We start from the raw sequence: 16,367 nt of genomic DNA, 5'->3' as shown, positions 1-16,367 counted from the left end.
CCCTCTACGTTATAGGGGGCAGAGCGGCCGCTGTTTAAATGAGCCCCCGCGTGTAATATCGCAGGGGCTCTTCAGCGGCACCTCCGTGTCAGAAGGCTGCCATGTTCACAGTGTGCCACAGTTCAGTCATAGACTACAAAGTTGAATTTTATTCTGTCACAATGAATCATCTTTGGTTTCTGATACAGCTGCTTAGATATTTTGTAATTTGATAAATTGAGTTTACACATGTAATCTATTGCATTTACCAGTAATTTTAATGTTTGTGTATGATTTATTATTTTTTGTCAGTTTTAATATTTTTATTGTTAGATTTTTAGTATCAGCATTAATTTCCCTTTCTGTTTGTTATCTATGTCTGGAAGTAAACTTTGTTTCTTTAAACATTCATAAAATAAATAAGTTGGTGAAAAATAAGTTTCTGATTGAAGAGACTAGAGAAGCGTCGATTGTTCTCTTTAGAGCAGAGAAGGTTAAGGGGAAATTTAATATATTTCAATTGACAGGAGGATTGGTAACCAGATAATTGACAAACGAAAGAGAAGTTAAGGACATTTTTTTAATTCATTGACTTGTTACATCTGAAATGCAGGGGTAAAAATAGTGGAAGCAGATTCAATCATAATTTTCAAAAGGGAATTGGATATATACTTGAGAAGGAAATGTTTTCAGGCCAGTGAGAAAAGAACAGGGAAGTGGGACAAATTAGATAGTGCTTTCAAAGTGCTGGCATAGGCACAAGGGGCTGAATGGCCTCCATCTGTATCATTTATGATTTACAATGTGGACGGAAGTGTGAAAGTGATAGAATACTGTATTACCTTGGTTTGCATATTTTTGTTGAGGTATGGTTGCTTCCATACTCAGGTGTTGAAACGTTTGTGATATGTGATGGGTGGCGCAGTGGTTAGCACCGCAGCCTCACAGCTCCAGTGACCCGGGTTCAGTTCTGGGTACTGCCTGTGTGGAGTTTGCAAGTTCTCCCTGTGACTGCGTGGGTTTCCACCGGGTGCTCCGGTTTCCTCCCACAGCCAAAGACTTGCAAGTTGAAAGGTAAATTGGCCATTGTAAATTGCCCTAGTGTAGGTAGGTGGTAGGAGGATGGTGGGGATCTAGTAGGGAATATGGGATTACTGTAGGATTAGTATAAATGGGTGGTTGTTGGTCGGCACAGACTCGGTGGGCAGAAGGGCCTATTTCAGTGCTGCATCTCTAAGTAAAAAAAAAATTAGTTGTTACACATGTCGTAAAATCTCATGGATGTTGGTTTTTATGGGTAGTGTTTATTTTGCTGAGGTTGCATATTCTGCAACAAGAACATGATTACATCTTACAGTAGTGAAAGTTCCACTGTTAATTTTTATCATTTGTTCAATTCACTATATCAGATGGAGCTTTAATTCACTGGTGATTTAAGGAATTATGTCATTACATTATTGAACAGCATGTAGATGGAGTTTTTAAATTAGTACAGCTCTTGATTCCCTGTGCACATTGCCACAAAAGATATGCTAGTATTAATTAAAATAAGTGTCTGCAATGGTAGCACTGATGGTCTTTGGGTACCTGATGCTTGTCATTCAGAAATTAAGTTAGGGATTTCTGGGGGTGTTTTAAAATTTATATGGCATCCTTTGGAGTGCATTAATATTTTTAGGAGGTCCTTCACACACAAATGTTAGATCACTGCCCTAAATGCTGAAATTCGGGATTTATATGATGAATGACTACGTGGGCAAATTACTGTACAGTTACAATCTTCAGGACAGGGAAAGTGGTAAATGGCTTACAATCATGAATTCATTCACCTATCATTTAGGAAGTGTGAAAATTTTGAATCACACAAAGCAACTGTTTCTGTTCTTCACCTTTCAAAAGACAAGACTAATAGTGTTGTAAAAATTGCTGCTGTGTCGTAATTTATTAGCTGAATTAATAGCATTGCTGCATAGAAACTTGATCAAAAAATTCACATCTGTGTCCGAATATATTAAAATCTGAGTTCATCACTTTATTCCCCTGTACTGAGGCAGCACAGTAAACCTGAGCATTTGCAACACTAATGCTCAGTGCTGTGGGACAGGAGGTTGCAGGTTTGTGAGCTGAGCTGGAGAGGGGATCTTGAACAAGGTCTGTGGCTTCCTCTGGAGAAAGGAGGGGAAATCATACAAATTAGTAACTGGCTAAAGAAGGCATTAATAGAAGCTCTGGACCCTGTCTATCATCTGTCTATTTTTTCAACTTTACAGAATTTCAAACAAATACTATTGCTGTTACATATATTTTCATCAAAGACATAAGGAGTCACTTCCTGCTTGAAATATTTCTGTGTACCTTTTTAAAATTTTGAATTGTCTTGAGTTTCTATGTTTGCTGAATTTCAAATTAATTGTAATAGTTGCTTCATTTAGGATCACATTCAAATTTTTTTGCACCTTACATTTACATGTGATGGCTGAATAAAACAAATGAGCTACCCACCATGGGTATTGTCTTATTAATTAATTAAGCATCCGCGATGGTGCCAGCCAGTTCAAATAACATCGACATGCCCAGGCAGCGACAGGAGCGTTTGGAGTTTCAAGCATTCCATTCACTCGCCTCACCAAACACCACCTGCCTCACCTGTAGCAGAGTGTGCGGTTCCAGAATTGGACTGTTCAGTCACCTAAGGACCCACAATCCTGGAGTTGAAGAAAGTCATTCTCATTCCCAAGGGACTGCCTAAGAAGAAGGTCGCATTAATTGTTGTTTGGCAAAAAGTTAAAACTCCATTTATAAAACTTCCTCCCAACTTACCTATCATTTCTGCTTCTCTCCCAAAACTCTGTTTCGTTGTAATATGTTTCTTCTTGGTGTTGCTGGAAGCTTTTGTTTCTATCTTCTCGAGACAAAGGGCTCAACCAGAACAAAACTTTAAGGGGTAGATTTTCAATTTGGCCTCTGGGTGTAAAACTGGTGTTGCGTATCAGCCAACCGTTATAGAAACCTCCCCTTTTACAGCTCCACAAGGGGGATTAATTTTAATTTAGCCATTGGAATGTGAAGGTATAACAGCCTTTTTTCTTGTTCTACAGTTTTAACTTTATTTTTTGTTTGACTTCTCTGCATTGCTTGATCATGTATTGCCATCTTGTGGATAAATGGTAGACTGCATTTGATTATTGGTTCTGGCCCGTAAGAAATCATAAACACAAGAGAACTGTAATTGTGCAAAAATAGCTGATGTTATGAAATATAAGCTATACATAAATTATTTGGTTCATATACTAATACTTGAAGTGTGGAAATTGCTTATATAAGCTACTGATGTTTGAGTTTAAAAAAACTGTGGAAGTTGAAGTTCTCACAGGTTGCCCAACAATCATAAAGTACACAACGCACTATAAGATGCAATGCCAACAAGTATGAGCAAAAATCTGTTGCTCAATATTACCATTCCTCTATTTATTATAAATGGACTGTTATTGATAAATTTATGGGATTCAATCACTGTTTTCTGATCAGGAAAATTGGGTAGTTAAAAAGCTTACACAGATAAATGTTCATACAGAAAAACATCTCTCCACTCAGAAACAATAATCTTTGCTCAGTACATTTCAGATTCTCTTTCCAATTCTAGAAAAATAAACAATCACGTTCAACAATTAACAAGATGCTTTGAATAACTATATACTTCCAGTCAGTGCATTGTCAGACCTACAAATTGTTATATGTTCAAGAGGGATCACAGAGATGAGATTATGATCACCACCATTCGACCCAGAGATTGTAAATTTATGCAGATAATTCCCAATATTTTTCTGCCATTTCTTGCTGGAGAGTAAGATAATGCAAAATAATGCTAAGATGCATGGTGTGCATTAAAATAGTGCATTATCACCCATATCCAATTAGACAAGCTTTGAAAAACTGCAAGAGAATAGTTTGATGCAGTACCTATCTTTGTCTCATTTATCCATTACCTTCTGGCTTCTGATATCTCCATATTGGTTACACCATGCAGTTTACAGTCAGACATTTCAGTTACAAACTTGGTGTACTGCATTGATCTAGCATGAAGTTCAAGCCTGCAGCTTTTCAATTATCTTACTTGTTTCTCAGTTGATGTACTGATAGTTCAGATGCAAACTTCAAATTTGTGCAAGTGCATCAGTGAGGTTCATGCTGAAGGTATTGCCACACTGAAGCTAATGTTGACTGTAAGCAGGTTGAAAGCACAGATAGGGAAAACACTTATCCTTTTGCTTACTTACATTTGGCTCTGGTATCATGACTTGCATGAGGATTTGCACCAAAGCCTGTAATTGGATGACAATCAATTTTAAATTGAAGAAAATTATTTACCATTCCAACTATCAGTTGATCTCTTTTTCCCTGACAATATATTGACTCATAAGATCCTATAGCTACCTCATATGGTCATAGTTATTACAGAAAGCTCATTGCTGAATCATTGATTTATGATGATTGAACAAACAAGTCAATTCAGTATTTAATATGCAGGATTCCAGGTTTTTTAAACCAGTCTTGTGCAAAACACATTCTTTGGTAGCATGTATTTAAGATTGGGGCCACTGTTTTGTGTTGACTGAATAAGTCAAATTTTGTGTTTAATTACCTGGGGTTGGATTTTCTGTGTTAAGCATGACCAGCATTTTAGGAATTAAATTCAATAATTCTGTTCATTTTTCAGAGAAAACCACAAGTAACAGCAAGTGATATTAGCTTTGCTGTTATTTTAACAGCAATTTTTTGGCCTATCCATTCATCTCACAAAGTATCAATGATATAAATAAGTAGAAATACACTTAGCTGATTTTAGAACATTGCTGTTATTTTCCTAATAGTTTATCTTGACGAGTGAATATTTAGTGCAGTTGCACAGACAAAAAACAATGCATCAACAGAAAAATCAGTGACTCATATTGTATTTTTATATCTGTAGGCCACATTTGTGTTTGACATTTTGCAATATAAAGTAGCTGGTGTGACTTATGCATCTTCTGCTGATACAGTTTTTCAATTGAACAAATGCCAACGTTATTGACTGAAAATAAAATTCATTGAACATTCATTTCCACGACAGTTGACTGCTTCAATTACCTTATAAATGTATAACAATTTACAGTCTCTAGCCAATGTATGGGATCTACCAAAACCCATGTACAAGAACCCAAGATTAACTATAAAGCTGGGAATAAAATTAAACCTCCAGAAAATGAGATGTGGCCTATGTGGGTGTGTGGCCTATGTGGCTTGTTTCCTAATCAAACACTGTGAATGGATGTGAGCAGTCTGTGGTTGTAAAAATACAGGAACTATTTGTAAACGCACATGTATTTCAGGAATTAACTTTATTAGTCAGTGTAGAAAGATTAATAAAAAATTTGTACTAAATAATGCTGGCCAATTGGAAATACCATGACTTTTTCAAAAGTCAATTACTAGTACAGTTCTGTACATATCCTATTTTTTATTACATAAGTGAAGAAGATTTTCCTTCAATAGTTTTCTCAGCTTCCTTTGGAACAAAATGGAACTAACTTGAGTACAATAAAATTAACATTTTGATTTATTTTTTAATCTGCCAGCAACTCCTGACATTCTTTTTAATTGCCATATTTTTTTAAAGGCCCAGATAGTTTATTTTGAGTGCTTTTTCAGGATTGCACATGCATTTGTACTTATAGGTATTTAAAAAATTTAAGTTGCATAAATAATAGCTCATATTACACTACACATGAACCTTGGAACAACTTGTGAATTTAGCAATAAAATACTGACACTGTACTTAGATAAAGAAAATGACATTTAGTATTCAAATACACATGTAATAATCAAATAAAAAATAAAATTGTACCAAGAGGCAAGTCACAATCACCGGGCCCTGAAACAACTGAAAAGCACAATTGAAATGATAACAGGAACACAAAATATAGTCACAATTTTAGGAAGTGCTGTAGAATTAACATTATAATATCTTAACTGATCATATAAATCAAAAACGAACGTTATAGCTTTAAAATAAATTCTAGGATTAGACATGAGATTTTTTTCCTACAGTTTGATCTGCATGCATATAAAACTTCAGCAATAACAAAATCATAATAGTTAAGAGAGAAAGGTAGCAATACAGTGCCTTATTCTAAATATATAGGGCAGGATTATAGATAATGTTTTTTTGGACTTAAAACTTGGTTATGTTTTTAGAAACAGGTCAAATTCACTTCTAAGTCTACTTTATAGATACACTATCAATGCTTCAGATATTAACACAGCAGCTGGTGACCCTACCTGCTTTTTCTCATTAACCATCATAAGACATATTTAATTATTCAGGTCGTTGGCGATGAACAACTATTTGCTCCACAACTACCACAATGTTGTCAAAACCATTTTGTTATATAGAATAGGAAATAAAGAAGCTTTTGTCTATGCTCTTCAGCTTTTAGAAGTGCCAAACTGAGGTGTTAAATTTTAATCATGAATACTTTTAGAGTTATCAAGGTTGGATGAATTGAAGACTTGTGGGACATATATTCACACAATTTAGTCCTTGGATCCATAATAATTCTTCCCAAGCAGTCCTTGTGGGACATGTGCTATTTGCCCAAGGTCAGAACCTGACCTGAGGCGTCCAAATTTTATTAAAGGTTCAAATCTATTTACTTAGTGCATAGATTTTATTGTTTGATCCAAATAAAGGTGGAAAGATATATTTGCATAAAGAACTAGAGATCTAATATGACTTTAGAAAATATTCATGAAGGCTCACAAAAACTATCGGCATTCTTAACAAAATAGACAATATGGACAGAATAGTGAACTTGACTCATGATCGTTTTGAATGACAGAGCAGGCTTGAAGAGCCAAATAGTCTACTCCTGCTTCTATTTTTTATGTTCTTGTTATCCAAAGTTAAAGAAAGAATTCTGGACATGAGGGTAGAGTCTTGAAGAGGCTACGATTTAGCCTGGTGAAGATGGCTGAGAGTGATAACTTATAAACACTCCACACAACCCATTGAATATCAAGAATATGTAATAAATGATGTTAAGATATTTGCTTTGACAACAGTTCAAGTTTGTTGTATGTTGCCATTATGATGCATGCACAGGTTTGAATCAGTATCTGTTTTGTAGCAGTGCAAGTGCATAGTTTACACATAAAAGACATGCGAGTAATCTGCTAATTTGCATCCTAATGACTGGCACTTTTTTAATTAGTTGGCTCTTTGCTAACATTAAAAACTTAAAGGCAGACCAGCCTGCCATGTTCAAAATGTTTGCTTCTGGTTATATTGCAGTTATAGTATAACTTACTCACAGGGGTGGTCTCCCATTTGATAGCCAAATGCAAATTGAGAATGGTTCAGCAGTTACAATGCACATTTTGTGAACTGTAAAGCCAAAACTGGTTCACAGGAAAACAAACTGTCTTACAAACTGGCTCATTGCTCTACATATATCTTGTCCTGTACATAGTAGTCTTTATCTTTTCCAATAAATTAGAGGATTTATTAAGTTTAAAAAGTTTAAATGTATTAAATGAAAAATATAAAATTGAGTTATGTTGTCTGATGCAGACAAAATCTGAAAATATTAGTTTTTAAATATGCAACTGACTTAAGTTTTCAGAACTTATTAAAATTGTAGATTAGAGGAGTAAAATGAGGTAGATTGGATGATAGTAACGGATACACAACTTTACTGCAAATGATTATGTAAAGATCATTGATTAGCTGATATTGTGGTCAGTGATTTAAAATCTGTTAAATCAGACAATCATATTTTCTTCAATCCACTGGATGTAGTTTGTAACTCTAGTGTAAACGCCTGGTTTATTTTTTCGGGCACACCCTTCTCCCCAGCTGATAATTCCATACAGATGCATTTGTCCATTGTTTTCACACACAAGCGGTCCACCAGAATCTCCCTGTCAATAAAACAAAGAATAAATGTTTCATCTTTAATTGAAGCTGTAATAATTTCATTTAGATTGCTATATTGTTATTGCTTAAATGCATATGAGAAAAGATCCAGAAGATTATTAATTAATTATAATCTGGTTCAGTATCTGAAAAAGAAAAATGCAGTGAATTGGCTTTGCAATATGAAGGAGCACTATTTTAATATGGCTAACACATTTAAATCAAAATCTTCTACAGAAATAACACATGCAGGTGTAGTTTTGACCATGGTTGGTTGTGTTAAATGGGTGGTGAGTCAGCAGCCCATTTTCCATGTTTCCATTTTTTTTTATTTCTATTGAAGTCAAAATGGTTTCATTGTTTACCTATGTAATAGTCACTGCAAAGGGTATGTGAAAGCTATTTCTAAAATGTGATAAAGCACCTAATGGCCCAGATTTTGTGTTATTGATAGCGCTCACCATTATGAAGCAGTAAATTGTATAGGAATCTCTGGAGGTCGTACATGCACAGCTAAACATGGAAATCTAGAGGTACTCTGCTCCTCTACAGGCTGCGTTACTGTTATAGTCATAGAGAGATACAGCACCGAAACAGGCCCTTTGGCCCACCGAGTCCATGCCAACCATCAACCAACCATTTAATCCTACATTAATCCCATTTTCCCTCTCACGTCCCCTCAATTCTCCTACCACCTACCTGCACTAGGGGCAATTTTTTTTTTTTACAATGGCCAATTTACCTATCAACCCGCAAGTCTTTGGCATGTGGGAGGAAACCAGAGCACCCGGAGGAAACCCACGCGGTCACAGGGAGAACTTGCAAACTCCGCACAGGCAGTACCCAGAAACAAACCCGGTGGCTGGAGCTGTGAGGCTGCGGTGCTAACCACTGCACCACTGTGCCGCCCACTCGGTTACATCCAAACCTCGCTGACAGACTCAGTATTAAAATACATGTGACAGTGTGAAGTTGGAGTACTGACCCATACTTACCCACTAAACGTGTGACAGTGTGAAGTTGGAGTATTGACCCATGAATTACCCACTAAACATGTGACAGTGTGAAGTTAGAGTACCGACCCACTAATTACCCACTAAACATGTGACAGTGTGAAGTTGGAGTACCGACCCACTAATTACCCACTAAACATGTGACAGTGTGAAGTTGGAGTATTGACCCATGAATTACCCACTAAACGTGTGACATTGTGAAGTTGGAGTACTGACCCACTAATTACCCACTAAACATGTGACAGTGTGAAGTTGGACTACTGACCCATGAGTTACCCACTAAACATGCCAGGAAAAGTTAGGCCTGGTGCAGTCAGGAGTAAATGCTGATTTAAAAAAAAATTATATTTTGTTTTACTTTTTCTGTCTGTTTTTTTATCACTTGTTCTCTCTCTTAATCCCATCTTTTACGCAATCTTTATTTTTCTCTTTCTGAACAGGATTTAAATCTAATTTATACTTCCTGCTTTAGACTCTGCATGGCTCAGCGAGGATTCTTTAGTCTGATTGGTTGAAGAACCTCTCTGTTTCTTGTCCTGCTGACAGATGCTCAATTAGAGCATGGGTTGAATTTACATGATGGAGACTGGAAATGAAGTTGGGACTGTTTCTGGGTCCCAAGTCCGCCTCCGGGGAGAAGTAGATTAAAGTTACAATTTTCGTGGAGGCAATCCCCGAATTGGATTGGAGTCAGATTTGGCAGCCAATTAGAGGCCGCAGAAGTGGGAACAGAAGCAGGCCAGATAAAGTGCGGGCTCAATTTAAATCCCCACAGCACCCATTACAGTGGATCCATTTAAAAGGAAGATGGTTGTGGTTGTTGAAGGTCAATCATCTCAGCTGCAGGACAACACTACAGGAGTTCCTCAGGGTAGTGTCCTAGGCCCAATCACCTTCAGCTGCTTCATCAATGACCTTCCGTCAATCATAAGGTCAGAAGTGGGGATGTTCGCTGATGATTGCATAATGTTCAGCATCATTTGTAACTCCTCAGATACTGAAGCAGATGTAGAAATGCAGCAAGACCTGGCCAATGTCCAGGCTTGGGCTGATGTGGCAAGTAACATTCATGCCACACAAGTGCCAGGCAATGACCATATCCAACAAGAGAGAATCTAACCATCTCTCCTTGACATTCAACGGCATTACAATCACTGAATCCCCCACTATCGACATCCTGGGGGTTACCATTGACCAGAAACTGAACTGGAGTAGCCCTATAAATACCGTGGCTACAAGAGCAGGTCAGAGACTAGGAATCCTGCAGTGAGTAACTCACCTCCTAACTCCCCAAAGCCTGTCCACATACTACAAGGCACAAGTCAGGAGTGTGATAAAATACACTACTTGCCTGGATGGGTGCAGCTCCAACAACATTCAAGAAGCTCGACACCATCTAGGACAAAACAGCCCACTTGATTGGCACCCCATCTACAAACATTCACTTCCTCCACCACTGATGCACAGTGGCAGCAGTGTGTACCATCTACAAGATGCACTGCAGCAATGCATCAAGACTACTCAGGCAGCACTTTCCAAACCTGTGACCTCTACCACCTTGAAGGACAAGGTCAGCAGATGCATGGGAACACCAAGTTCCCCTCCAAGCCACACACCATCCTGGCTTGGAACTAAATCGCCGTTCCTTCATTGTCGCTGGGTCAAAATCCTGGAACTCCCTTCCTAACAGCACTGTGGGTGTACCTACCCCACGTGGACTGCAGTGGTTCACCACCTTCTCAAGGGCATTTCGGGAAAGACAGTAAACGCTGGCCTGGCCAGCGACACACACATCCCATGAAACAAATAATTTTTTAAAAAATCTGCAGGGAGTAAGGAGAAAACCTGAGAAGATTGGATTGAGTTGAAGTGTGAAAATATGGCAGTAGAAGGCCGGAGCTCTGACACTTGGGGCAGGGCAGACCTCCAAATTTACGGATAGTGGCCTGGAGGTGGTGCTTGAGGCCATGAGGGAGAGGAGGCAGGTCATCTTCCTGGAGGGTGGAAGGAGGAGGCCACCCACCCAAACAAAACAGACTTTGATAGAAGTAACTGCCATCATCAGTGGCAGAAGCATTGATAAAAGAAAGTGGATGCAGCGCTATTGGAGGTTCAATGGCCTGATACGCTCTGGCAAGGTGAGTACAACCTCCATCCCTCAGTTTGGGTCTCAGGGCTTGCACTCTGCAGCAGACAGACCACCTGAGGATCCTGAGGGCATATGCTGCTCCTGAACATGGGAGGGGTGTGTGCCCAGGGCATTTATTCACTCCCTCCGAATGGCTGAGAGCCATAGTTCTGTTGAGGATGAATCACCATTACAATATACAGTTTCTAATGGATAGGGGCAGATGCCATTGGCCAAAGAGGCCACCAGTGCCTTATCTCATTCTTTTCTGTCATTGCAGGAGAAACAGTCTCAGAACGTCCAGGAAAGGGCAATGACGGGCGGTGGTGTTTCCTACTATCAAGTGATTACGCCAGTGGGGGAAAAAGCTATGGTGACTGCCAGGCTTCTGGAAGCCTGACAAAGGTCAGGCCTGGTGAAATGGGAAGCCGTGATGCAGACAGTGATTACAGAAGGCGAAGCGCTCAACAGGGGCTGCAGCGACCACCATCCCATCCGGTAGCATGCCAAGCACTGAGTTTCATTGGGTAGTTTCAGCACTGCAGTGGCTTCTGCACTCTTAGACTGGTTCTTGTGATATTTTCTTGTGTCTCCCACAGGTCCAATATTCACCTGAGGACACCCTCTCCCTCCGCAGCCTCAGAGGAACCTCCTGAAACCGAGGAAGCACCATTACACCGACAAGTGCACCATCGACCAGCGCAGATACTCTCACCTCGGTGGGTCCTGCTGTGCATTTGGATAGGGTTTCACTGGCTGAGGAGCATGGCACAAGTGTTCAGGAGGAGATGCCTGAGGCATAGGCGACTGTGGGCAGTTCCCCTTGGAGGAGGGAGTACAGACACAGCCCTGGGCACAAGGGGAGTATCACTTAGGAGTGGCTGAGCACAGAACAATGTGGATCACTGGAATGTCTTCATCGTATCTAGGTGCACCATTTCCCTTTGTTATCATTTTCTATATGACACTTTGAGACACATGTCTGAGCCTCCTTTTATTGTTGATGTGACAGCAAAAGTAGTAAGAGGTGGTGAAGGAGATCAAGGGTGCAGTCAAGGAGAGGACAAAGGCTCTGGGCATATGTGCATCCTTCATTGGAGGTAAGATTTCAGATGCTCTAGCCTTCAATGGATGCATTAGCACAGTCATCTGAGTCCATTGCATCCCACTCCCCTCATCCTGTGTCAGAGGGACTCAACTGAAATGTTCCTGAATCAAGTGATCCCTGACTTTCATAGAATCCTGAAGAGACCTTCTCACTTGTGCCATGCCCGGCCAACTCCTTGTGCAGCCGAAGCACCTCGGTGTTCTGCATCCTCCCACTCCCCCTCCACTCCCTCTTCCTCTCCTCATCTTCCTCCGATGAGCTATCTTGATCCAGGATCTCAATGTCCTCAAGGCCCACTCCTCTCTAGACAGCCACATTATCAAGTGTGCAACAGATCACCACAAGGGGCTGGATTTTATAGAGTCCTCGACACAGGATCCGTGGCGGGAGTGGCATGAAGATTTCCCTGAATGAAGCCTGCCATGGACCTTGCCCGAGCAGAGCCCGTGGCCCGATATTGCCGGTGGCAGCGAGGCCTCGTGGTGGCCCCCCCCCCACCATGTGGCGACGGGACCGCCATTCAAATATTTAAATAAATTAACACTCCTGAATAACTGAGTCTCCCGTTGCCTCCTGAAGTTGCACCGCGATCTTCACCCTGGCAGGAAGGGTTATAGTTTAAAGTTTGTGCAGTTTGGTGGGGGAAGGTCAGATTGTGAAGCTAAGTGTTTGTGGGGGAAGGGCAAATAATTAATCTAATTGATATTGGGGGGGGGTGGGAGAGGGGCAAAAAAAATGTATTCACTTATTTTAATTCTACATCACTTTAAATATTTAAATGTCCCAGTAGGGCTGACAGCTCTTTAAAAATGGCGTCAGCGCCTGCGCACAGACAGCTGACACCATAGACGGGGGCGGATAGCCCGCTCCCTCCATGTGGTCAGGGTGGGGGACGGGGGTGGGGGCAGCATGCCCAGGCTTTTTAAATGAGCCGCCACGCTTGAAATCACAGCGGCTCTTTGGTGTGCGGCCCGATCGGGCAGGCCGCCATCTTTTTTGCCCTCCGCCGATTTCAACAGCAGGTCTGTAGAATTCAGCCCAATGAGTGGGACCCTAGCAGGAGTGTATTGCAGTGTGTCACCTGACCAGTCCAGGCATCAGAACCTTGATAAGCCTGATGGCCTACTCAATGGTGGTCCTCGTTAGATGACTGAAGTTGTATCACCTCTGTGCCTCTGTCTCGGGCTCTCATAGAAGGGTCAGTTTTTTTTATTTGTTCATGGGTGTGGGCATCGCTGGCTAGGCCAGCATTTATTTCCTCTCCTTAATTGCCCTTGAGAAGGTGGTGGTGAGCACCTTGAGCCACTACAGTCCATTTGGTGTAGGTACACCCACGGTGCTGTTAGGGAGTTCCAGGATTTGACCCAGCGTCAGTGAAGGAAGGGCAATATAGTTCCAAGTCAGGATGGTGAATGACTTGGAGGGGAACTTGCAGGTGGTGATGTTCCCATGCATCTGCTGCCCTTGTCCATCTAGGTGGTGGAGGTCACAGGTTTGGAAGGTGCTGTCAAAGGTGCCTTGGCGAGTTGCTACAGTGCATCTTGTAGATGGTACACACTGCTGCCACTGTATGCCGGTGATGGAGGGAGTGAATGTTTAAGGTGGTGGATGAGATGGCAATCAAGTGGCTGCTTTGTCTTGGATGGTGTTGAGCTTCTTGAGTGTTGTTGAAGCTGTACTCATTCATGCAAATGAACAGTATTCCATCACACTCCTGATTTGTGCCTTGTAGATGGTGGACAGGCTTTGGGGAGTCAGGTGGTGAGTGACTCACTACAGAATTCCCAGTCTCTGACCCAGTCTTGTAGCTACAGTATTTATCTGGCTAGTCCAGTTCAGTTTCTGGTCAATGGTAGCTCCAAGGATGTTGATGGTGGGATTCAGTGATGGTAATGCCATTGAACATCAAGGGGAGATGGTTAGATCCTCTCTTGCTGGAGATGGTAATTGCCTGGCACTTGTGTGGCATGAATGTCACTTGTCACTTATCAGCCAAACTGGAATGTTGTCCATCTTGCTGCATGTGGACACAGACTGCTTCATTATGTGGAGTTGCAAATGATACTGAACACTGTGCAATTAGCGAACATCCCACTTCTGACCTTATGTTGGAGGGAAGGTCATTGATGAAGTGGCTGAAAATGGTGGGAGTTTTCCCTTGATTCCCATTGTCTATTTTGCTAGGGCTCTTTGATGCCACACTTGGTCAAATGCCGCCTTGATGTCAAGGTCAAGTAGCCATCTCTTCAAGGAATATCCCTTGTCCCCTAGAATCCATTCATGCACTTTGAGTGTTGGAGTGAAGATTTGCAGCAGCCTAGATTGGCAGAGGTTGAAGGAGTCATGGCAGCTGCCAGGAAAGTGAGTGCACACATAGGGGAAGCTCTTAGTGATTGCCGACCAGCTGCAAGTTGAGGGAGTGTAAACCCTTCCTGCTGATGAATCTGACTGGCCTGTCAGTAAGTGCTTTGATGGCCACATGGGTGAAAATCGATGATGCCCTGTGCCTGGGGAATTCCAGCAATGGTAATGAAACCCACTGCCCTCTGTCCCTGCAAGGCCTCATCTGTTGTGAAATGAATGCTCTGGCATATAGGGCATCAATGACCGGCAAGATGCAGTGCTCTGTAGCCGTTTGCAAGATGCCATCAGGGTCCGCAGCTGATCCTTGGAAAAAACCAGAGGCGAAGAAGTTCAAGGCCACAGTAACTTTGATGGCTACTGGCAGGGCATGGTGACCAGTGCTGCAAGGTTCGAGATTATCGGCCACAAGGGCACAGATGTCTGTGACCATCGACCTGGACAGTCGCAGTCTCTTGCGGCACTGGGTCTCAGTCATCTCCAGACAGCTTCTTCTTCAGCAGTGGATCCTATGCTGAGGGTACGGCTTCAGTGTCCTTCCTGCTCCTTGTCCCTCTCCTCTGCCCTCCTGATGCTCGGGGTTATATTCCTCCCGAGGAGCATGTTGCTCCTCATTGCCGCTGGGCCCAAAATCCAAGTCGTTCCCCATTGTCAGCTGCTGCCTTCCCTGTGCTCAGCTGATTGCCCAGCTTTCCTTAGCTGCCTTGCCCCCCTGCTCTTCTGCTCCCCCCCCACCTCACTGACAGGATGGAGAGGACCCCCGACATTGTTCAAGTATTGAGTACCCACTCTCCCTGCCACCTGTGCAGTGCTAAGGACATTCCCAATGTCCGAGTCCCCTCTACACCATTGAAACCTTTATGGTTCCAGAGTAATTCCCTGGGGCAGCAATGACTGACTTCTCACTCTGTACCCGTCTCCTTTCACCTGGCCTGCTCCAGACAGCGAATGTATTCCGTGCGCTCCCATGAAACTCTCAACTTCCCCCGTTAACAAGCTCTGAATGAGCTCTCCAAGTACCTTAATTGGCCTCAACATTGAGGAATGGAGGGGATCACAATCTTGCCCTCTCCCCACCCCCAACCCTGCCCTACTGAGCATGGCCAGCACCAGGAACACCGTCACAAAACTGGCATTCTAGCCGGCACCGGTATTTTCGGGCCCCATCCACCTCTGTTCCGACCCAGTGGCACCCGAAAATTCAGCCACAAGTCTCCACTTAAAAGCCCGCAACCATATTGTAGGTAGCTGTCAGCAGAGTATAAAATAACTGCTGTTCCTTCACCTATGACCGCAAAATGTTTTTTTGACAGATTGCTTGAAATTCTCCCAGTCTGAAGGGGTCAATATATGGACATTTACATTTTTAAAGCACAATCCTTTCTAAGTTAAAACTGGCTACAATAGTCAAACTCATTATATGGTACAGTTTGCTTTTAATACTTTGAATTCTATCTCCTCAGATTGAAAGAATTTCATGAGAAAATATCAATGAACTTTGATCTGTTTACATACTTTGCAGGAATCTGCTTTCCAGTCAGGGTGTGCGGCACACAACATGTTGTCTGTTAATTTGTTTCCATAATATTCAGGAGAGCCACATTCTTGCTGTGAAATCAAATGCACTCTTGCCTCCTTAAGGAATTTTGAAAAGAAAGGAGAAACTGAAACAAAACAAAAATACAAAATAAAAAATGTGCACTTTACATTTTTGCATCTGGCAATTTTTGAGCAAGTTATTTGACATAATGTTAGTTTGCAACACTGTTGAGGCAACCTGCTGGAAATATAGATATGTTTTACAAAGTGCAAGAAACTTTTGTA

At 41.6% G+C, this 16,367-nt stretch overlaps 1 protein-coding gene across 1 annotated transcript in view; it reads right to left on the bottom strand.

Annotated features, from left to right (window-relative positions):
* Positions 1 to 5,100: 5,100 nt before the first annotated feature.
* Positions 5,101 to 16,367, bottom strand: part of LOC137355331 (salivary plasminogen activator beta-like) — a 39,332-nt gene continuing 28,065 nt past the window's right edge. The window contains exons 11-12 of the mRNA XM_068020321.1: positions 16,059 to 16,207; positions 5,101 to 7,938 (exon numbers count right to left, since the gene is read on the bottom strand). Of these exons, the coding sequence (XP_067876422.1) occupies positions 7,780 to 7,938; positions 16,059 to 16,207 (308 nt within the window). The 3' untranslated portion in view covers positions 5,101 to 7,779. The remainder of the gene's footprint in view (positions 7,939 to 16,058; positions 16,208 to 16,367) is intronic.

Source organism: Heterodontus francisci, chromosome 42 (genome assembly GCF_036365525.1).
Source record: "Heterodontus francisci isolate sHetFra1 chromosome 42, sHetFra1.hap1, whole genome shotgun sequence".
NCBI classification, from domain to species: domain Eukaryota; kingdom Metazoa; phylum Chordata; class Chondrichthyes; order Heterodontiformes; family Heterodontidae; genus Heterodontus; species Heterodontus francisci.
This window is presented reverse-complemented; position numbering and strand designations above follow the sequence as displayed.